The sequence below is a fragment of the Arachis hypogaea genome, chromosome 14, assembly GCF_003086295.3.
Source record: "Arachis hypogaea cultivar Tifrunner chromosome 14, arahy.Tifrunner.gnm2.J5K5, whole genome shotgun sequence".
Lineage (NCBI taxonomy): Eukaryota > Viridiplantae > Streptophyta > Magnoliopsida > Fabales > Fabaceae > Arachis > Arachis hypogaea.
In genome coordinates this window covers 124,311,049-124,334,178 of record NC_092049.1, presented here as the reverse complement: position 1 = coordinate 124,334,178, position 23,130 = coordinate 124,311,049, and the positions used below count along the sequence as shown (strand labels likewise).

The window sequence follows — 23,130 nt, the reverse complement described above, 5'->3', positions numbered from 1 at the left end:
ATTTTAATAAAACCCCAGGAATTGGGGTGAAGTTGAGAAGGGGCAACATTACAAGACCATAATAGGTCGGTTTCAAATTGGATAAAAGGAAGGGTGATACCCAGTTGACCAAAGAAAAAATCATAAGCATAAAAGAAGGGGCGACCATCAACAACCCGAGTTGAAAAGCAGACTCTCTCGTCAGAAGAGGGAGGGACAAGTTCATAGTTCTTCTCATCACCAGAATTACTACAAACACTATGAAACTGCCTAAGCTGAGCACAAAATTCAGAATCAACCAGCGAGACACACATGAGAACCATGGAGTCCACCCAATCGGCCATACCCGCGGGAACCTGGGAAGGCATCTCTACAACGTTATTTCGGGAAGACATAAGGTCAACTAAATCCTACAAAAAGAAAAGAAGAATGGATTACTTAAAAACATCTCGGACATTGGGCAAAACATCTCGACGGGCGGATAAATAAAAAAGGGAAAACCCCAAGACTCAAGACAAAAAGTCTTGGGGCATCCCTTGGAGGCAGTAAACAAGCAAGGTCTTTAAGTTATTTCTACAGCCTACATCCCGGCACTCATCAAAATAAAATCCAGAAAGAAAATAAAGGAAGCAAAAATGCAAAAGGTCCACCCCTCTACAGTTTATCAGGAAAAGCATTGCTCCTACAGTTTATCAGCGGAAAGCACTATTTCTACAGTTTATCAGAAATTCCAAAAAGGGCCAAGCGAAAAAACAGCAAAGACGCAACCTTTTTTTAGAATCAAACAAAGTCATCATTTCAAAGCTTCAAATACAAAAGCATTCACAAACATGCAAAGTTCTAAAAATATCAAGCAACAGATGGAGAAACTACAAGACACACAGTGATCAACAAAAAAGACAGAAAGATCCAAACTTTCTCAAAACAGACACAAAAATGGTGTAGAGGAAGGAAGGAAGAAGAGTCAAACCTGCGAAATGAGAGAAAACTGCGAAGAAAAGCAGGGAAGCAGAAGGTAAAAGCCAGAATCACCCCTTCTCCCACGAAAAAGCAAAGTGACAAAGCAACGTCGCTAGGCTAAAACGCGCAACTGCAAACTCCTGGTAGAAGCTTCAGAAAAATAAAAAAAGTTGAAAGCGAGAGAGTGAAAGAAGAAATATGAAGAAGTTACGAAAAGGGTGAAGGAGAGAAACCGTTTCTTGAGTACAAAATTCAAAAATAGAGAAGTTAGGGAAACGGGGCAATTAAATGTCAATTAAATGCGGATATTAAAACCGCTTGCATTCCCAAAAAAGCACTAATACAAAAGCGCGCGCTTGTAGAGGAAAACGTTCTACATTCAAAAGCTGCTACAAAAAGAAGTCGACAAGATGCTTGAGTTCGGCTTCACTACGAGAAGGACCAAGGATTCGACCTCGACAGAGAAGACCGAGCTCAAGCAGGGGCAGTATTCATACCTTGGGTCGAGCTATCCGACCTGGGATGATCAACGATAAAGCGACCGACCTCTTCAGGTCAAGCGGACCGACTTCTTCTTAAAGAACTCGACCGAGTCAACAAGAGAGCCCAATAAAGGGCCCAGGTAGAGGAACACGACTCAAATCCTAAGGCAGCCCAAGCCTATAGAGATAAAGGCGGTTTCGTTGAAGATATGCTGACCTCAACTCAAAAGATAAAGATAAGATAAGATAACTAACTTATCTTATCCAAAAGGTCACACCTCACCATTATAAATACACTGGAGCACCCAGGTATAACTCATACTCTGATTCTACAAAAACCTGCTTAATACCCGTGCTAACTTAAGCATCGGAGTCTCTTGCAGGTACCCCCCACCCTTCGGTGATAGAGGATCAGCAGCACGTTCAATCCAAACAAGTCGGACGCACCAGCTCCGGCCGCCATTCACCAGCCGGATACATCGGTTCCGAACAGCACAGAAGATCTCGTCCGAGATCGACCTACAGTTTCAGGTAACCCTCGGAACAACTTGCGTGCTAAGAATATAAAAGTAGGAATAGAGTGCCAAAGATACAAAATAATAAGCTCCTAACTCAGCACGCGAAGTCAAGACTGGCCAAAGAATATTTACACATATATATATACATATCCAAAACTCAAATGTACATAAACAAAATCCTGCCTTTCCATAAACCTCTAAGAGGATAAAAAAGAATAAGTTATCCGGAGAAAAAGCTAAGTACATATATATACATCACTGCACAACAAAATAACCCAATAACCACTTCGCCTCAGGGGTCCAAATGCCTAACGAGATGCCTCTCGACCTGCATCTGAAAAGTAACAACATAGTATGGAATGAGAACCGGAGGTTCTCAGTATGGTAAAGGTGCCACACACATAAGATATAAGGTCCTGGGAATGTCAGAGGCAATCCTAGAACGCCGACACTCAGATTATAGAGCTTAAAATATTAAACAGAAGCCATAACAGGTGGTTTTCTAAGAGTATCTAAGTCTAACTCAACTTAACCTTAAATCTAAGTCCCATACTATCATTCCTCCATACCTCCATCTCCGTCAGCAGTTCACAGACAGATAAACAGATAAAGGCAAGCACAAGAAGGTTACAAATACAGCAGATAACAATTATACATTTAGCATGGCAAATACACTTAGGCACACCCAGTTAATGCACAAGCAAGCAATTCAAGTAATATGCATATGATGCATGCCTATCCTATAGCTGATGAGACTCATATGTCGATTATCCAGCCAACCCAAAAAGTCTGAAAACCTTAGATTGTCCCTCGACGTGCATCCCCAAGAGTCTATGCATAGCTTTTTTTCTCAAATAATCAATATTGCTCAACGGGGTTAACATTTTCGGAAATTTATAAGTGCCCGGTCACCCTTACGTCGTAGGGTCAACAGAGTATCGAGTTTTCAACCTGGTACATGTGGTGGCAAGCCACGGTACTTTACCCAGGAAATCTCGTATCTCAGATCATTTAATCATTCAAGCCAAGTATCATACATAATCATTCATCTGATTATCAAGTTAAGTATCATACATGATCATCCGTAACATTTCATAGCCATTTCATCACTTTTCAGCTTTACTTCATCTCCAAGTTAACCCCATTTCCTAACTCCATCCGAATATTAGGTTAAATACTGTTATTAATGACTAAAGGAATGAAAATAGAGGTTTAAAAGTTTGAAATACAGTTTAAAACATTGAAAATCATGTTTGCTGAAATAGGGGCCACGCGTACGCGTAGGTGGGTACCTCATGTCATGCGTACGCATAGGGCTACTCGCGTCGCGCAACCAAAATTTTCGTTCCACGCGTACGCGTTTGCCATGTGTACGAGTAGAGGTACGTTTTTTCAAAAACAACAATAGTTCAACCAGAGAGCTGCAACCCATGAAAATTCAGCTGCATAATCACTTATATTTCATCCAAACTTCCAACGGGCATAACTCAGTCGTTTTAAATCGTTTTCCTTCCGTTCTTCGAATGGAATAAACTTCATGAACCGAATTTTCATTTAAAACATGTTGAAATCAATTTGGGATTCCGGAAGCCAATTTATAGCCAGCCGAATTTCAGCCCAAAACCAAAATTTTGCAAACTCTTTAAACCTTACTCTCATCCAAAGTTTCCATTTCATTCACTATCAACCTATCAGTACTAGCACAATTTCCAGCAATAACACTCAACCATGATTCTTTCCAAATTAACATAATAGCAATCACCATCCATAATCAATCACTAATTATCCAACAAACACCAACCAAATATATTCATCAACAAATTGCTAAACATTAAACATACACCTGCATTCTAACTTATCATATGGTCATCTAGCCTAAGTTTTCACAAAACATTATATATTAAATGCAAGAAACCTAAACCATACCGTAGCCGATTTTCACGTAACGATCAAGGTAATTTAATTAAAATCAAACACAGCCCTAAAACCTCAACTACACAGCTTCCTTCAAGTTCCGGTATTCACAATTTCAAGCTCTAATTATTTATTCACAACCTAATACACATTCATAGCACATACATACCCAATTTAATACTCAAAGCTCAAATTCAATGAAATTAAAATAGAATTATCGTATCCTCACCTTACCCAAGCTTCACATAAGCAAGAGTGAACGTTTTTCTTAAGCTAATTGGATCCTAAAACATCAAAAAGCAAAGAAATTCAATACCCGTACCATACTTTCAAGAATTGGGGGAAAGGAGTGGCTGGGAATGATTAGTGGCTTAACAATGAAATTGTTTTAGTAGAAACGTAGAGCTCGACGCGATGGTCGCGTGGCCACAAACGGTGTGGCGATCGGAGCTCGGACGGAGAAGTTACGGCGGGTTGAAATTCACCGTAGGGTTCGGCGTTTCTTTCTTTCCTCTCCCCTGTTGTTCTTCAACGCTGCCAAAATGGGGAGAAGAAGGATGTGGGTTTACTTAAAGGGCTGGCCCGGTTGGGCCCACGACCCGGTTTGGATCCGGTTCAACCGGTTCGGCCTGTTCGGTCTAATTTTGGAACGATTTCTTCGAAATTAGTGTCAAAATTCTCGTTTCGATGAGCTCTATCCTAATTTAATATTATATTTTCATTTCTAATCTTCCTTATTAAAAACTAATTTATTGACTAATTATTTACTAATTTAACGGGGTTTACAAAGATAGTTGACAAACATGCTCCATTTGCATCTATAGTCTATAAATAGTAGAAATTCAGAAGAAATGAGAAACTTCAATTACTAGATCACCACATAAGATCACAAAATTTACGGTAGAAAGGAGTGGCTGGGAGTGATTAGTGGTTTACCAATGAAATTGTTCCGGTAGAAACGTAGAGCTCGACGCGATGGTTGCGTGGCGGCATACGGTGTGGCGATCGGAGCTCGGACGGAGAAGTTACAGCGAGTTGAAATTCACCGTAGGGTTCAGCGTTTCTTTCTTTCCTCTCCCCTGTTGTTCTTCAACACTGCCAAAATGGGGAGAAGAAGGACGTGGGTTTACTTAAAGGGCTGGCCCGGTTTGGACCCGGTTCAACCGGTTCGGCATGTTCGGTCTAATTTTGTACCGATTTCTTCGAAATTAGTGTCAAAATTCTCGTTTCGATGAGCTCTATCCTAATTTAATATTATATTCACATTTTTAATCTTCCTTATTAAAAACTAATTTATTGACTAGTTATTTACTAATTTAACGGGGTTTACAAAGATAGTTGACAAACATGCTCCATTTGCGTCTATGGTCTATAAATAGTAGAAATTCAGAAGAAATGAGAAACTTCAATTACTAGATCACCACATAAGCTCACAAAATTTACGGCAGAAAGGAGTGGCTGGGAGTGATTAGTGGTTTACCAAAGAAATTGTTCCGGTAGAAACGTAGAACTCGACGCGATGGTCGCGTGGCCGCATACGGTGTGGCGATCGGAGCTCGGACGGAGAAGTTACAGCGAGTTGAAATTCACCGTAGGGTTCGGCGTTTCTTTCTTTCCTCTCCCCTGTTGTTCTTCAACGCTGCCAAAATGGGGAGAAGAAGGACGTGGATTTACTTAAAGGGCTAGCCCGGTTGGGCCCACGGTCCGGTTTGGACCCGGTTCAACTGGTTCGGCCCGTTCGGTCTAATTTTGGACCGATTTTTTTGAAATTAGTGCTAAAATTCTCGTTTCGATGAACTCTATCCTAATTTAATATTATATTCGCATTTCTAATTTTCCTTATTAAAAACTAATTTATTGACTAATTATTTATTAATTTAACGGGGTTTACAAAGATAGTTGACAAACATGCTCCATTTGCGTCTATGGTCTATAAATAGTAGAAATTTAGAAGAAATGAGGAACTTGAATTAACAATACTAGATCGCCACATAAGCTCACAAAATTTCTAGTCCCAACGACACAACGAAAAAATGGAGTGTAAGTGCATGTGAGTATTATAAATCAACATTTAATTTGCTTCCTTTTGTTTATTTTTTTTGGTGTCTTTCCTTTTGTTTATTTGATTCATTTTCTTGTATTTTTTTTATTTTGCTTTGATCAATATTTTTACACTTTTATTGTCGTCTTCATTTATTTTTTTCTCTAATGTTTGTTTTCATAAATTTACCACTAGTAATTTTGACGTAAATTGCTTTGACATCATAATTAAGTAATTTTTGGATCGAACTCACTCTTTTTTCAGAGGAGTCGTATTTGCTCCCTGATACTTGAGATCTTGATACAAATTCGATTCGACATACTGTCGAAATATACCAAAAATCGAGTGAAATAGTTCTTATTTGATTGGCTGGTTAAGTTTCATCTGATTTTGTGGGAAGTAAATGTAATTGTTGATAGAAAGCATTAGTGTTTTAGATAACCATGAATATGTAGAATGAGATCACAGAGGTCTTTAGATTATTAGACGATATTTGCTAGCTCTTTGAGCTGTATTTTGTTTTTGGCTTTTACTCTGCAATTATACTAAAATCAATCCAACAAAAAGATTAAAAAAATTCAGATAAAAAATATATATTTTTTTGCGTGTATTTCTTTAGTATTTATAAGACATGATTTTTCAGAGTTAATAAAAATGTTAATTTTACTGAAATCATTGCTTTTTTATATAAATGTTCACAATTTACTGAATTTAGAGGTAATGTGGATCGAAAAAAATAACTTATTATTTAGCATATTTAAATACGTATATAAAGTTATGGTTGATTTTTCTTTTTCTTATTGGACAATTTTTAGATTCTAAGCAATTAAACACCAATTGAAAAATATGGGTTTAATTATTTTTCATGAAGATGATACTTATGGTATATTTATGCATTGCATCCATGCCAAAGACATTTATTGTAGTTATATTGTTAGAATTGGCTAAAAAAAAGGTCATATAATGACTATTTGGAAGAGAAATAAGTTAGACAAAATAATTATTAGAGTATAAATGTATGATTAAGGGTCCTGATTGAAAAAGTGGAACTGCTTGGCGTTGCATATTTAAATTCATTAAAGCTCGATTCGCATCATTATGCTCGATAAAAAGAATGAACGAAGCTCTAATAGAAAAATATTGAAAGGAAAAATACTTCGGAGATGAATTTCTTCCCATGCAATAGTCAGAAATTATTGACAATATTGTGCTAGGACAATTTGTTCCTCCCAAATACTTCAATTCAGTACTAAAGAATTTTTTGTAGCTACCATATAGTATTTAAAAATTATTTTTTTTGAATTTTTGACTTGTGAAAAGTAATAATATTAATATCTGATGTAATTTTTAAAATTAAATCGTAATTTTTTAAAAAACTATTTAAGTATTTACAGAGAAATTAAAAAAAATAATTTCTCTCATAAATTATAATAAAAAAAATTTTTTCACATTTTTTAAAATTAAAAAATTAAATACAAAATAATTTATTTATAAATTATTTTTAATATAAGTATTTATTATTTAAGTTATTTTTTAAAAAAAATTAATTAAACTATTTATTCATTGAATCTAAAAATACCATCTGTTTTTTGTTATTACCGTAAAAAAAATATTAGAATGAAAAAAAAATACAGAATAAGTATAATAATAAATTTAATATTTTATAAATATTTTTTAATATTTATTAATAATAAAGCTCTATTTAAAAAATTAAAATAATTTAAAATTTAATTTAAAAAATTATAAAAATATAATTATAAATTTAATAAAATTATAGGTTAATTAAACCATCCATGAGTCACAAATGTATAATGAAGTTTCTAAAATTCCCATAAACCACACAGGACAGGAGACATCTAAATGCACCTTAAACCCTAATGTCCTTCCTTACACCCTTCCTCGCCCGCCAAAAAAATTTCCCCATTGCCACGCTCCTCACGCGCCACCTCTCTTCCGCCACCACCAGAACCACCACCTCCAAACTCCACGAGCGCTACACATTCACTCCACCACCTTCTCTCTCCCCCGAATCCCAAAACGATGATATTCCAACGAAACCAAACAAGAAAAAACCAAAACCAAGGTACCGTCCGCCTTCGTCTCTGGACCGAAACGGACGCAAACCGGTTCGTTCTGACCTGCCGTTCGATTTCCGGTTCAGCTACACGGAGAGCAGTGCGAAGGTGAGGCCTATCGGGCTTAGGGGGCCCAAGTACTCGCCATTTGGGCCTGGAAGGGTGGACCGGGCCTGGACCGGGGTTTGTGCGCCTGCGGTGGACCCGAAGGTAGAGTTGTTGGAGGCAAAAGAAGAGCCGAAGATGGAGCACCAGAGGAAGAAGAGGAGAGGTTGGGTTCAAGGGGAACCTCTCTCCACTGCTGAGAGGAAAGCGCTGGTTTTGCAGGGTGAAAGGGGAAAAACCAAGAGGCAAATCAATCTAGGTATGAAAAATTAGGGTTTTCTTAGTTGTAGAAAATTGGTTCCCTTTGCCTGTATGTTCTAAGATTATGAAATTAGGATACTTTGTTGGCTTTTTCCTTCCAAAATAAATAATGCTGAGGATGACTTATTTTGATGATATTTTCTATGAAAATTTGTCTAAGTGTTGGATACTTTGAGGACTACCTTTATGTTACATTGAAAATTTATCCTACATTTTGTATCCTCAATTTGAATTTTGAATTTTGAGGCGGTAGCTGAGTTAGTATACAGGTCATATTAACTTATGAAGGATGATGGTATTTATGTGTTGACTGCTTTTGTGGTAATGGTTTAAAACTATATAATTGGGATACTTTGAAGTCTGTCTTACAACTATTACTATATGAGGATGAATTTTTTACTGAGATTTTGGTGAAATCGTATGAGAATTGGAAAATGTAAGGGCTAACTTATGTTATATAGAATAGAGGGAAGGTTAATGTTAAATTGTTGAATGGTTTGTCTGGTGATTATAAAATTTTTAAAGTTTTGCTTAACAAAACAGGATGTCTGGTGGTCCTTCTGTTACTAGCTTCTTTGGAAGTTTTTGGTGGTATTGAGAATTTGATAATTGAATAAGCCCATGGATATAGAGAGCAATTTACTTTCCAATTATTGTGGAAATGTATTACACATATTGCCAAACTAGTAATCTGAGGAGGTAAATTTTTACATCTGCTAACATATATATTATATTGCAAATGTACTAAACTCTGTGAAATGCTTCTTTCTAACATATATTTAAATTGAAACTCTAATCCAGCTTTTGGGATATTTGACCTTGCCTGTGACCTAATGCTCTTAGAGAACTGCTACATAAATTTAGAAAACAATTTTTTTTTTAAATTTACTATATGTTCTTTAATGATTACTCTTTATATATTTATTTTTATTGACCATGAACTCTGTTTTGGTCACAGGTAGGGATGGCTTAACCCACAACATGCTGGATGTTATTCATAAGCATTGGAAATATTCTGAAGTGGTTAGGATCAAATGCATGGGCGTTCCAACTGTTGACATGAAAAATGTTTGCACCCAGCTTGAGGTTCGTACCTTTCTATACCCTTCTGTGTTCATAAAACTACCTAGCCTTCTGAAGTGAATTTTTCTATTATGGTCTGTTTAATATGTGTGGACCTATGCTGGTTGAACCATAGTTGAATACTTGGATTATGTGTCACTCTATGTTTAAAAGCTACTTGGTTATGCAAGCATAAGCAATTCTCTTGCACTTGTCACAGGACAAAACATATGGAAAGGTCATTTCCAGGCATGGGGGTACAATTATATTATACAGAGGCAGGAACTATAATCCCAATCACAGGCCAGTAATTCCTCTCATGCTGTGGAAACCCCAAGAACCTGTCTATCCTAGACTGATTAAGACAACAATTGAGGGTCTTAGTATTGAGGAAACTAAAGAAATGAGGAAGAGAGGACTAGCCGTTCCCGTGTTAACAAAACTTGGTATGCTTGCTATATTTTCTAATTCCAGTTTTATTTATGCTTTCTGCAAAGGTTATTGACTCTGAATTGAATTGCAGCCAAAAATGGTTATTATGCATATTTGGTGCCAATGGTCAGAGATGCTTTCCTCTCAAGTGAATTGGTTCGGATAGACTGCACGGGTCTTGAGAGGAGTGATTACAAGAAAATCGGCTGCAAACTCCGGGTAAAGATGATTTTGTTATTTTATTCTTTCTTTTCTAATTAGATTATTGTTGTAATTAGCTTTACAGTGCTTTATCTGTGTTCTAGTTATTATCATAGGTTGCATAGCTTAAAAGTGGACCCTAACAGATGAACTTAAATGTTCATTGCGTTTGTTTGGGTTTTGAAAAGCAGAACCAACGTTCAAATATGATTGTGTACAGGGATGAATTCGGGATTTGAGTAACACGGGTATTGTATTAATTTAGTAAGATCACACGGGTTGAACTCTTGAAATATTTTTATTTTGTTCAGTTGGTTCAATTCAAAAGGGAAACATGTTCTCTTAGGCCCATGATACTTTTAAGCATTTTTTGTGTGTGGATTAGCCCACATCTTTAAAAGCAATGTAAATATTAAAACACTTCCTCAATTAGACAATATATCTGTGACATAATTTATAACATTTTTCTAAAAATATTATACCATATACATGTATATATCAGTGCTTATAAAAATTCTAGGGGGACCTTGCCCCCCTGGGCCACCCTTTGTATTCGTCTGTGATTTTGTCCCTGTAGTAAAAATTTATTTGTTCCTTAAAATTTATTAATGCAGGACCTGGTCCCTTGTATTCTGGTGACTTTTGATAAAGAACAGATTGTAGTTTGGAGGGGGAAGGATTATAAGCCCCCAGAGGATGGATACTTCTTTAAAGATAAAGAGTCGTTCGATGATTATGATGATCATTTGGATGCTGGTGTAGGGTAACGTGTTGAGCTTCATTACAGCAGCTTAGGAGACTAAACACACCATGGTTGGCTGTGTGATAATGAGGTATAATCTTGCATGGTATAAGTTGCAGCCATGAATCAGAAGTTCCTTTAAGATTGGATTATTTCTTTTTTGTTTTATTGCAGTAAAAGAGAGAGGGACACTTTTAAGAATGATGTACTTACTGCCAAGGTTGATGCTGCTCTTTGGATATGAACAATTCATCCCCAAAAACTGTTCTTTAACCATGTCTCATTTTGTGGCCTTAAAAGTGGAGAAGAAGCATTCTGAAAGATGTAAATCTGTTAAATTATATATACAAGCTAATTCCTGAACTGGAGATGGTGTAGATAGGATTCTCACATTTTTTTTGATATTCAAACTGTACCCTCAGTATTTCTAGAAAAAACCGATTGAATTTTGATGTCTTCAGTGTATCTTTTCACAAAATCAAGTTTCTCCATTAGCATAGCCAAAGCTTGTTACGGTTTCAGAGCTGTCTTTTGTGATGTTCTAAAGAACAAGATCAGCCTCATACAGAGGTCAGGTGGAAACTGACTTTGTAGTCAGAATAGTCCAATACAAAGATTAGTCACCAAATTAGGGATTTGATAAAATATGTTAGCGGTATAGTTTAGATTAAGGTAAAAAATATTGGTGATAGTACACCATGGTTCTCTTATGGATATCTTTTCTTTGTTTATCAGAAGCTATTATGATGTGCTAACATGTGTTCAATCGGTGACCGTTGGCTTGGTGTTACGTATAAATACTATTGGATTGGATATCATGGCTTATGTCATTGAATTATTAATGTAAAGTAGGTTATGTTTATGCATTTCATCTGAAGTTTACCCCTTGAGTCTTGTGAATAGATAATTGAACAGCTATTCTTTTCTAGTTTCTAGAGTAATCTTACTTTAGACAACATGATGCTGTTAGTGACTTCACCGGCAAATGAATGAGATTTCGGGACTTCGTAGTCAAAACTCAAAACGCCCAACACAACTTGAGCCAACAGTTAAACGTGACACATGGTTAGGTTACATTACATGCGTTTTAATTTTTTTATCCTACTATGGTGGGAGATTTGTATGGAAGGCATTGGTCCACATAACCCATATCCTCTCGGAAATCAAGCAATTAAATATTCGATTGAATGTGAAATGTCCCCACTGTCATGCTCTGACTTCGACTGGTCCCAGTTTCAGATTACATTCTCTTATTTTTGTAGTTACTAGTCTATTTATTCCATTTAACTAATTTCATAAGATATATTTTATTTTGTCAAAAGATTTATTAAGAATCAAATTTATAAGTAGTAAAGGAGGATATTTAAAAGTAGTAAAGGAGGATATTTTCATGTTACTTGTAAAGATAATTATCAGCTTAATTACTATTTTGGTTTTTATAATTTGGGTCGAAAATTTTATTTATGAATAAAGCTCGCAAAATATTTTATCAAGTCTAACCAAATTGTTATAACAACTTTCAAATTATCCGCTCCTTTTTTGTTTTCTTTTCCTTCTTCTCTTCATCTTTTTTCTTCTTTTTTTTCCAAATTCGTGCAGGTTTTTCTTCTTCCCTTCTTCTCTTCCTTCTTCTCCTCTTCTTTTTTTTTCTTCTTCCAAATTCGCATACGCAGATTCTTCTTCTTTGTTATCGTCATCACCAATAATATCAATATTTTGGGAACGTCTTTATTAGTTCTGATTTTTTCTGCTGTCATCATTAAAAAATTTTGGTTCATTTCTTAATTTATTTCGGTTCATTTGTATGTTACTTGATGCTGCTAATAAGTATTGACCAAATTTTTTATTCCTTAAGTAATTTTGATGTATTTTTGTTAATGATTGAGTATATTTTTAGCAAAAAAGAATGAAATTATTTATTATCATTTTATTCAATTGTATTAGATTTCATTCTATTCCATTCAATTTGTCTTGAAAGCCATTCCAACAATTGGGACAAATTATTCATCGACAATACACCTGGACTACAAATGAACCGAAAATATTATTAAAGTGAAATCATTGAATAATACCAAATGAACCGAACATTTGTCCATTAAATAAATTCGAATTCAAAAATACCTGCGTCTAGAATGAACCGAAAATATTATCAAAGCGAAACCATTGTATAATACTACATGAACTGAATATTGCCCATTATATAAATTCAAATTCAATTCAAAATATTGGTTTTTGTTAGCAAAATGTTGATGTTATTGGTGATTACAATAACGAAAGAAAAAGAAACAAGAAGAAAAAATTTCTCAAAATTTCTTATCAAGTTCTTTTCTTGTCTTGTTCATCTAATCAAATAAAGAAGAAGAAACACATAATGCTGTAAAATCACTTGATGGATTTGGATGTGTTTTTGTCTGTGCTTGTTTTGAAACGAGTTTACATTTTGAATTTAATTTTCGGTTCATTTTTAATATAATTTCGGTTCATTCCTGTTCTACACAATTCAAAATTCTTCCTCCTCACCTTCTACTGCTTTTTCACTAGGAAGAGAAGGAGAAAAAGAAAAAAAAAATACAGCAGCAACAACAACAAAAGAATAACAATAAGGAGAAAACACGTGAAGAAGAAGGAACGCGAAAAAGAATGAGGAGGAGGAGAAGGAGGAACGCGAAGAAGAAGAAGACGCTCCGTGCATAAACGAGCGTAGAAAAGAAGCGCGTGTAATCACGCTCTTTTAATGAAAGTGGTTGGGCTTATTTGGATGAACTTGGATTAAAAAATACTTAGATGTGTAGCACTCTTGTTTATATATTTCCAACCTTTTTTTGTATTCGAACTCGTCTTTAAAATTCAACTTGATTTTAAAATCATCATTTTTACCTAAATATTAAAAATTTAAAAAAAAATAAGAGAAGCATATTCTGGAAAGAGAGAGAGAAGCACGGTAAAGAGGAAGGTGGCGACGATGCCGGCTAGGGAGATATCGCGCACTGTCATTGCCGTTTTGACTCCTGCACCAGCATATCCATGAGCTTTGTCGTGTTGCGCCTTGCGCTTCTGTTTCTGTTTCCGAGAGCCACGTCGCAGTTTCTGTTTCTCAACAAACTTTGTTGCCCTGCTCCTTGCTCGCTTGCCGTTGCTCATCTCTGCTCGCCGCTGTTCATCACTGTTCACCCCTACTCCTCGCATGTTCGCTGCTGCTATTCCATAGGGTTCCAATGATATTTTTTAAATTTTGTTGATTTTTTTATATTTGAAATACAGATTTGTTGATTCTTTGATATTGGTTTTTACTTCTATTACTTGTTTATTATATCGTGTTTTCTTGCTGCCTTGATACTATGTCTTGTTGCTACTGCTGGTGTTTCTTATTTATTCATTCTGCTTCTGTTTTAAAACTTTTATTACTACTGCTGGTATTTCTTGTTGGATGGAGAAAAAGAAAAAGAAGAAAAGAAACGGAATATTTTGGTGAAAAAAGATTGTTAGAGAATGGTATTCTAGTTCGAGAGACCATTTTAAAACCAAGTTGAATCTTATGTACAAATTTAAATGCAGAAAAAGATTAGGAACGAATAAAAGTTTTCGTCTAAACCATAAGGACCAAAATCATATTTAACCTTAATTATCATAGTATGAAAAAATTGGATTATAATGATAATAATAATAATAATAATAATAATAATAATAATAATAATAATAATAATAATAAATAGAAGGGACACCATTGAGAAACCAAAACAACTACTTTATTAAATAGATAAATCAACCATAATCAAAATTTTCAGAAAAATGGTAACATATTTAGCTAAATATAAAAAATAATTAAATTACTATTTTAAGTTAGTAATTAAATCTTATAACCAAAAGTGATTCTCCTTTTGGAGTCGTGTTAAAGAATTTTATGTGTTTTGTTGAATCATCGAGAACAAAAAAATAATCTTCAAGAAGTTTTTTATTTATTTGACATCATTTTTAGTTTTTTACATATTAGCATGATACACACTACGTATTTGGGAAAAAAAAAATTGTGGTTTTAGTCTTCTACATATTCTTTTGCAAAAATATTTGAAGTCCATTTGTAAAAACAAAATTATTCCACGTGTACACCAAATCTTCAAACCGGTAAGTACTAACAGCGTTACAGTACATATTTGCATATTCCATAAAAAAAAAACAGCTTCTTCTTCTTCTTCCGTCTCCTCAACACACCAAACCTTCAAAGCGTACTCTCATAATGGCGGAAAACGGCATCACCGACCCTCTACTCCCTCCATCTTCCTCCTCTGACCACATAATCCTCAACCTCTCCGAATCCCAACGGCCTAGCGATTCCCCCAACCCCTTTCAGTTCATCGGATGCTCCGAACCCCCAAGCGTTCCTCCTGCTTCAACCGTAGACCCCTTCCGAAACGGCACACAGAACGTGGAGGGAGTGTACGAGTGGGTGAAAATCGTTGCATGCTTGCCTTTGGCGCTGGTTCGAGTGGTTGTGTTCGGAGCGTGCTTGATGGTAGGGTACTTGGCAACGAAGTTTGCGCTTTGGGGGTGGAAGGACAAGGAGAACCCTATGCCCACGTGGCGCTCTAGGGTTATGTGGGTTACCAGAGTCTGCGCTCGCCTCATTCTCTTCTCTTTCGGGTAACACAAACAGTAACAACTCTCTATCTCTCTCTCTCTCTCTCTCTCTCTCTCTTTCTTTTCAATTTCAAGTAGTATTTATAGGACTCTTTGGCTGTACCTGTATGCGTTCTGGTTATATTTTATTTATTTTTCAAATATTATATTTATTTTATTTTTCGTGTTTTTTGTTTTGTTTTGTTTTTATTGTTTTTGGTGGAAATGTCAAACTGCGAAGCTAAGTTCAGATAGAATCCGGTGCAATAGAGATGATATGTTCGCAACTTATTTTTATTTTTGTTTTTTAGTTATCCAATATACTAATATTATATTTTAGTCCTGATATCGACTATCGAGGGTTCGAGGCTGAATTTGGATCCATCTAGATTGAGAAAGTTGGTAAAGTGATAAATCGAGAATCACTGTTGAATTTGTAACTTCCATCGTATACGAGCCCAAAATCTTAATTCAATGGTAATTAAATATTTACTTTCTCACCTTACAAATATCCTCACTTTAGAGGATGTTGAATTGTTAATCCTATTAGTCTAGTGAGCATTGTGGAATTTCGGGGCATTTCATTTCTTTTCTTTTTTTTTTTTAAATTTGTGTGATCTGGTTTTTGTCTCATTTTGTTTGTTTTTTTCTTTTTTTATTTATTTATAATTTTTTATGATTTTGTGAAGATGTTAAACTATATTTTTGCTGGTTCTGAAATCAGAATACAAAATGAGGGGGGAAAAGGAAAGAAAGAAAGAAAAAACTGATAGGCTTTAACTAATTGACCAATATAAATTAAATAATAATGTGTGTGTGTGTGTGTGTGTTTTGGGGTTTCTCTAATTTATAATATTGGATGCCTTTTAAATATGTATTGCTATTGTATCATGTGCATTTCTGGTTATATGTATCTCTTAAGTGAGAGAATTATCAACATGATAAACTTCTGCCATGCTTTTTAGTGTTTGCTTGATTAAGTTAGTTTGTGTTTGAAATAATAACCTGTAATAAAAAAAATTTAAGACATAGCTCTTGAAAATGGTTTTCCCCCCTAAAATTTAAGGTGAAAAAAAAACGTACTTAGGGTGTTCGAACTAAGCTAGTGTATATATGATTGTAGATGATCTCATAATAACTGTTGAACCAATTTGATCATAGTCTCAGTGAAACCACTACTGGAGACCTTGCTTATGCTGTGTTGACTTTTAGTTTAAAGGAGATGGTAATTTATTGGTAGGGTTTGTCCATTTTGGCCTTAAGCTTAATTTGGTGCTGAAGTGGTGGCTTTCTTTGTGTTTGTTGTCTCCTTCGGTTTATTGCAGGTATCAATGGATAAAACGAAGGGGAAAACCTGCTCCAAGGGAAATTGCTCCGATAATTGTATCTAATCATGTATCTTATATTGAACCTATTTTCTACTTCTATGAATTATTTCCCACCATTGTGGCATCTGAGTCTCATGACTCCATACCTTGTGTTGGCACCATTATTAGAGCAATGCAGGTAGTTTGGCTTCTGCTTTACATCTTAATTAGCATGCTCAGTTAAGAAAATAATAAAATACATACATACATTACCATTTTCTTTCTCTTTGACTCATTATTTGGTTAGGTCATATATGTCAACAGATTCTCACCATCATCAAGGAGGGAGGCTGTCAATGAAATTAAGGTAAAAAATGTTTCTGTTAGTTTTCCCATCATTATTTGATTATTTTGTCTTAAGCTGTCTTTGTTCTTTCATTGTTGATATGGTTGTCAAGGAGTTTTGGGTTTACCTACCATTCCATACCCTGTTCCTTCTATGTTTTAGACAATTTTTTTTGCATTATTTTTGTTCAGGTGTTTCACAACATTTGTTGTCATGTGTGTCATGCCCCTAACTTTTCACCAGACCTCTGCAAAAGTTTCTTGAAAAATGTTTGATTTAAGTTTGAGAATCATATGATTTAGCAGGAGACTGATAAGACCTACTTACAGAGATTTATGTAAACATGATCCATGACAGTATACTACAGCATTGAATCCATGTAGCTAACTCCTCCTAACGGGATAATACTTCGTTGTTGTTATTGTAGCAATAAGAGTATAAGACTTACAGATTCATTTTTCTTTTGAGTATTGGCCTCTATTAGGATTGATATAAGCAATATAGTTTAAGTTTTAACATGCAACACAAATAATGCTTGAGAATGTAAATAATATGTGAAAATTGAGCAATAATTGGCCATAACCTTGGAACCTGAGTTTCTTGGAAATCACTCATGATTAAGATTGTGCAACAGAGTAGAAAGATTAAGCTGGCATATCATATGGATGGATAAGACTGAATAGTCGTTATTTGTTGCACTTGCACACGAGTTTTGTTCATGTAATTTATGATGTTATCAATCTATAAGCTATTTGATACAGAAATCTGCTTTCGAGGATCTGAATAACAGAGAAGGGCTTCCTGCAATGGATATCCCCGAGTACTATTATTTCCTGAGGGAACCACGACAAATGGCAGGTGCCTTATTTCCTTCCAGCTTGGTGCTTTTATCCCCGGCTACCCAATTCAGCCTATAATTGTTCGATATCCCCATGTGCACTTCGATCAATCTTGGTAAGCAATTACTTTTTGAAGATGCTGGCATTTCTGTGATTTTGAAAAAATCTCTTCTTCTCTTATATATTGTGACCTGCATATTTACTTTCATAGGGGTAGTATCTCTTTGGGAAAGCTCATGTTCAGGATGTTCACTCAGTTTCACAATTTCTTTGAGGTAACAATCTCCATATGTATTATCTTGACAGGGTTAGTGCCTAGCTTCGTATGGAAACTTATTGTTCCCAGAGTAATTTACAACTTTAGCCTTGAATTGAACAGGTAGAATATCTTCCTGTCGTTTATCCCCGGGACGATAAATTGGAAAGTGCTGCACATTATGCTGAAAGGGTGAGTCTTCTAATTTTTTATTTCTGCTATCGAATATTTTCAGAAGGTTTTCACACTTTTATCATTCTATGTTTTATCTTGATCATCCTAGTAATTGTGACAATTAAGATGTGAATAAATGCAGACTGGCCATGCTATGGCAAGTGCACTGAATGTTGTCAACACCGGACATTCGTATGGAGACCTAATGCTTCATGTGAAAGCTCAAGAAGCAAAACAGGCATGCATTCTTCATTCCTGGTTAAACTTATATCTTCAACCTAAATGCTTACCTGCTTTAAGGATTTTAGAATTTGATGCAGGGATCAAGCATTTGATAGGTCTGCATTTATCTATTATTTTCACTCGGAAATAACATTAATTCTGGTTTAGCATAGCTTGTTATTTTCCCATTTATTACACTTGATTTTTTTTCTTGTCAATAATCAACTCTTCTACAAATATGACTATAGACAGCAAATGAACTAATATCTGAACAATTCGTGACTAAGGAAGAGTGTTCTGCATTCAGTCTTCAATCATACTGTACAATCAATACAACTATACATGATAAAGAAATAATGTCCAAATAAATGAAAAAAAAAAAAATTCAACACCACCACCCAATAATATCCTCATCCACAAGTGTATTTGAAAATGTAATCTCAAGCATTGTTTTTCATCCATTTATCAGAGCAAGATTTGTATAAATTTGTACAGAACTCTCGTTGGCCAACTTCTATTGCTTTTCAACTTCCAATAATATGGGTGCTTCCTACTGAGAATACTTATTTTCGTAACAACTTTAAGGAATGAGAGTTTGAGTACCTAATTATTAATATGGAATACGGTTGTCTTAGATGTCAGTAGTGTGTTAAATATTTACCTCTCATTGGTTGTGTACCTCTGCTGAAATTTTGATGTCACCTTTTAGTGCATTAATATTTTCTTATGCATTTTGCAAGCTGACATTGTGTTGAACTGATGCTTTACTTTACCTGTTATGTATTGTGTTGCGGGGATAAAAGAAGAAATTCATTAAGATGAAGAGAACGAATGACAGAGAGTAAAGAGGATAAAGAATCCTCCTAATCAATAAAGCAAGATTTAAAACAAAAAGATTTTTTTTCCCTAAAAAATAAGACATGTAAAAAAGAACTTTACTTACTGTGCAACTTTGCAGCCTATTCATTGACATTTTAGCATATATATTTTGGCAGGATAACCCCTCAAGTTATATGGTCGAAATGTCAAGAGTAGAGAAAGTAAGTTCCTACAGACAAATTTGTATGAAATATGTATGGAAATATGCACTGTTATTTCAAGGCTGTCTTCCTGTTTTCATATTTTTGGACATGGCCTGTTATTGTCTCCTTTTATTAGGCCCTTGGAAATAGCCCTTTTAGTGAAAATAAAGCTCTTATTTTAAGTATGATTTCTCTTCTAAAAGGTTTATATTACTAACAATATCAATACTGGAAGAAAGAATGAAGAGCATTGTTTTTACTTTCAGTTATTTAAGTTGAGCAGCACGGAAGCCTTGGATTTTCTGAATAGATTCCTTTCTATGAATCCTGATCCCAGGTAATAATGAATCACATTGCTGTAACTTAATGGAAAACCTTTCTTGCTCGGCTACATGGGGAAGCAAAACTATAACTTATTTGATATTTGTAATATGTTAGTAAGCAATTGATGTCTAGTTATTCCAGAATCATATTTATTTCAACTATTATTATGAAAAGAAAAAGAAAAAGAAAAGTGCTATATACCAATGATGATGATCAATGCTAAATTTTTCGTTTTTTTCTCATTTCATTTGTCTTCTCTTACATCTTGCACAAATCTCTTACCCTCTCTGCCAAGAGCATTATGAGGAGGAGGATATCAGGCTAACATTATTGAAGTTCCTATAGTGAAATGAAATAGTTCCTTACTATTTAATGAGGATACATGAGTGAAAGTTTACTTGTGATTTTTACTCATGCCTATGGTTTTTGGTAATATTTCGTTGGAACTAATGGAATTCTCCATATCCTGGTTGGCAGTGGTCGTGTTCAATATCATAACTTCTTGAGAGGTTTAAAACTTAAGGCATGCCCTGTGTCTGAGAAGGTTAGTTCCCACCTCTGTATTATATACTCTTCTTTCTGTTGCCAAAGCCTGGATTCTCAAGTGATCGTTTCCCTTTTTTATGTCACGTTGAATTGATTTAATAATTTATTACAGATATTTGCATTCCCTTTTTTATGTCACGTTGAATTGATTTAATAATTTATTACAGATATTTGCATTCCTTGATGTCGAAACGAGTGGCGCAATTACATTTAGACAGGTTACTCTTTGCATTTATCCTTGTTTCTGTGCTCTACTTAAGATTAGATGTCCAATTACAAAAGTTATGCCCTTGTCAATTCATATTAACCTAAGTTTTATGTTGTGTGCCTCAGTTCTTGTTTGGATCCGCCCATGTCATGAAGCAGCCAGGGTTCCATCATTCCTGCGAATCGGCCTTTTCTAGTTGTGGCGGTGCAGTAAAGGACTACATCATAGAAAAAGAAGTATTATGCTCTTTCATAGTCTTATTTGCTTTTACTTATGGAATTGACCAACTCTACTAACTTGCACCTTTTTCTTTTTTATAAAATCAGTTGCGAGATTTTATCCGACCTGCTATCCCCGGATGGAAAGACGATGAGGTAACTTGTGTAGCAAACCTCTTTACACTCGGTTTGTTTTCTGTCACGATGCTCTTGGTTCGTATGTCGATTAATGTTAACCGGTTTACTTGTAGGTCCATGAGCTGCTTGTGTTATTTGATCATGATAATGATGGCAGAATTGGTAAGGATGATTTTCTTTCATGTCTTAGAAGAAATCCTCTCCTCATAGCATTCTTTAATCCTCACCAACTGCACCACCACACAGACATTGGAGGTAGTGAGAACCTTCAGATATTGTAATGTGTGGTATGTCACATGAAATTAGAGGCTACAACTTATTGTATTCTTTTTTTTTTTTTTTTTGGGGGTACACAAGTTCATGTATACTTACTCTTCCTTTTTAGGTGCTGTACAAAATAAAGCCAACCTATGAGAAAATGAGGATAGAATGCAGACTCTTTAATTTCTTTTTGAGTCGTCTTTAATTTCTTATTGTCAAAACACCTTCCCATGGTTTTGATAATTGGACTGAATTGGAGCCGGTCAGAAATCGGAAAAAAAAAATCGGCTAAAAGATTAGTTAATCGGTCGAAAAAAAAAGATCGGCTAAAAAAATTAGTTAATCAGTTGAAATTGGTGCGAGCGATTTCTGATCGATTAGTCGATTTAAAATAATAAATCACAAAAGAAAGGACTTCTCTTAAAATATATATATATATATATTTATAATATGTTGTTTTTAGTCCTATGGTTAAGTTTATCCATGGCTTTTTTTAGCACGAATGTCTCTGCAAGGTGCCATGACCAAATATTGTGTTATACATTTTTCAATGATGATCCAATCTTATCCCGGATATTAAAAAGCACATAAGAGGTGAGGAGTTTTTCATATTTATAAATACCAGTATATTCTTAAAGCTGGTTTCTTTTCCCGAGGGTCCAGAGTTACTCGATAAAGCAACCTTCAAAGGATAATTTAGTTCCACTTGATACGAGATGCTTAGGATATTCCTAGAATCGCCTAATAAAATAAGAATTTTAAATGTTTTTAGAACACCGATATTTTAATATTTTAATTATTAATTTTAATTATAAAAATTATATAATATATATTAATTGAAATCAATTGTTAAAACACTATTGTTTTAAGAATATTTAAAATTTTTCAAATAATATAAGAGTAACTAGCAAAAGTTATCATGTTTAATATTTTATACTCACAGTTTATAAACTTTAGCGGAGATCTTTTGGGGTAAGATTTTTATATATTTAGAGTCCAAAAATCATCCATCCAAAAGAGCAATTTCAACTTTAAAGGATGAATGGGTAAAGTTTTTATCTTTCAAAAATTGTTTATCAAAACTAGATTTTGAAAGACAGATTTTTAGAGGCTGTGGCACCTAAATCAAATTAAAAATAGTTTTTAATAAGTACAAATAACAATAATTATATTTGATAAAATAGTTTTAAAAATGTAAATAGATCATAATAGATATAATAATAATAATAATAATAATAATAATAATAATAATAATAATAATAATTTTGATAAGCATACTTTATTTTTAAAAATAACCTATTTAGATTCTTTAAAAAAAATTCAACTTTAAAAATTACAAGCTCAAACACATTAATTTATCAAATATAAAATGAAATATTTTTGCTTTTTTAAAAAGAACAAACTCTTCTTCGTAAAACTTTATTAAACCAAGGCTAAGCATGTAATAATATGGATAACAACAATTAAGAAAATGGGTGTTACAGTTACCTGGAAAAAAAAATGAAAATGGGAAATTCAATTAAAAGTACTTGATGATAAATTAATCAAATTGAGAAGTGAGGGTGAATTTAAATTAAGGTTCTGATAAAATTTTTTCCCACAATATCACAATATAAGTGATTTGTAAATTTAGTTTTTATCATGAGTAATATTCAGGGTCAAATTTTTTTAGCTAAGCCCAGTCAACATTTTTAAAATTATTTTGTTTATCTTAAATTTTAAATTCTAAATTATATATCCTTAACTATAAATTTTAAATTTTTCAAAAAAATTAAAAAAATTTCAATAAAAAATATTAGCTCATGTTGACTAACTAAATATTTATTCCATGTATTTTTTCTTTTATCAACATTATTCCCGCGCTTTGTGCAGAATACATATTT

General features: G+C 34.3%; 2 protein-coding genes across 3 annotated transcripts; both read left to right on the top strand.

Annotated features, from left to right (window-relative positions):
- Positions 1-7,640: 7,640 nt before the first annotated feature.
- On the top strand, positions 7,641-11,638 carry LOC112743973 (CRS2-associated factor 1, mitochondrial). 2 transcript variants are annotated; one of them, XR_003172535.2, is made up of 6 exons: positions 7,641-8,333; positions 9,294-9,421; positions 9,618-9,843; positions 9,921-10,048; positions 10,645-10,863; positions 10,947-11,638. XR_003172535.2 is itself a non-coding variant. In XM_025793421.3 (5 exons), the coding sequence occupies exons 1-5, from the start codon at positions 7,772-7,774 to the stop codon at positions 10,795-10,797; spliced, it is 1,197 nt and encodes a 398-aa protein (XP_025649206.1). In that variant the 5' UTR covers positions 7,641-7,771; the 3' UTR covers positions 10,798-11,638. The 2 variants fall into 2 exon arrangements, 1 of the variants encoding a protein (XP_025649206.1); XM_025793421.3 differs by having other exon boundaries at positions 10,645-11,638.
- A 3,014-nt stretch (positions 11,639-14,652) lies between these two features.
- LOC112743972 (lysophospholipid acyltransferase LPEAT2) lies at positions 14,653-21,434 on the top strand. Its single transcript, XM_025793420.3, has 14 exons — positions 14,653-15,410; positions 16,712-16,892; positions 17,001-17,060; positions 17,830-17,993; positions 18,090-18,153; positions 18,258-18,326; positions 18,451-18,546; positions 19,526-19,570; positions 19,819-19,889; positions 20,354-20,420; positions 20,590-20,640; positions 20,756-20,866; positions 20,957-21,004; positions 21,100-21,434. The coding sequence occupies exons 1-14, from the start codon at positions 15,007-15,009 to the stop codon at positions 21,265-21,267; spliced, it is 1,599 nt and encodes a 532-aa protein (XP_025649205.1). The 5' UTR covers positions 14,653-15,006; the 3' UTR covers positions 21,268-21,434.
- The last annotated feature ends 1,696 nt before the right edge of the window (positions 21,435-23,130 follow it).

What these genes read in the sequence shown, in the direction of transcription:
- LOC112743973 (XM_025793421.3), top strand. Translation starts at nt 7,772, where the DNA reads ATGTCCTTCCTTACACCCTTCCTCGCCCGCCAAAAAAATTTCCCCATT. An exon ending in CAAGAGGCAAATCAATCTAG is followed by an intron (nt 8,334 to 9,293) that starts GTATGAAAAATT and finishes TTTTGGTCACAG; the next exon opens with GTAGGGATGGCTTAACCCAC. An exon ending in AAATCGGCTGCAAACTCCGG is followed by an intron (nt 10,049 to 10,644) that starts GTAAAGATGATT and finishes TTATTAATGCAG; the next exon opens with GACCTGGTCCCTTGTATTCT.
- LOC112743972 (XM_025793420.3), top strand. Translation starts at nt 15,007, where the DNA reads ATGGCGGAAAACGGCATCACCGACCCTCTACTCCCTCCATCTTCCTCC. An exon ending in CTCATTCTCTTCTCTTTCGG is followed by an intron (nt 15,411 to 16,711) that starts GTAACACAAACA and finishes GGTTTATTGCAG; the next exon opens with GTATCAATGGATAAAACGAA. An exon ending in CCATTATTAGAGCAATGCAG is followed by an intron (nt 16,893 to 17,000) that starts GTAGTTTGGCTT and finishes TTATTTGGTTAG; the next exon opens with GTCATATATGTCAACAGATT.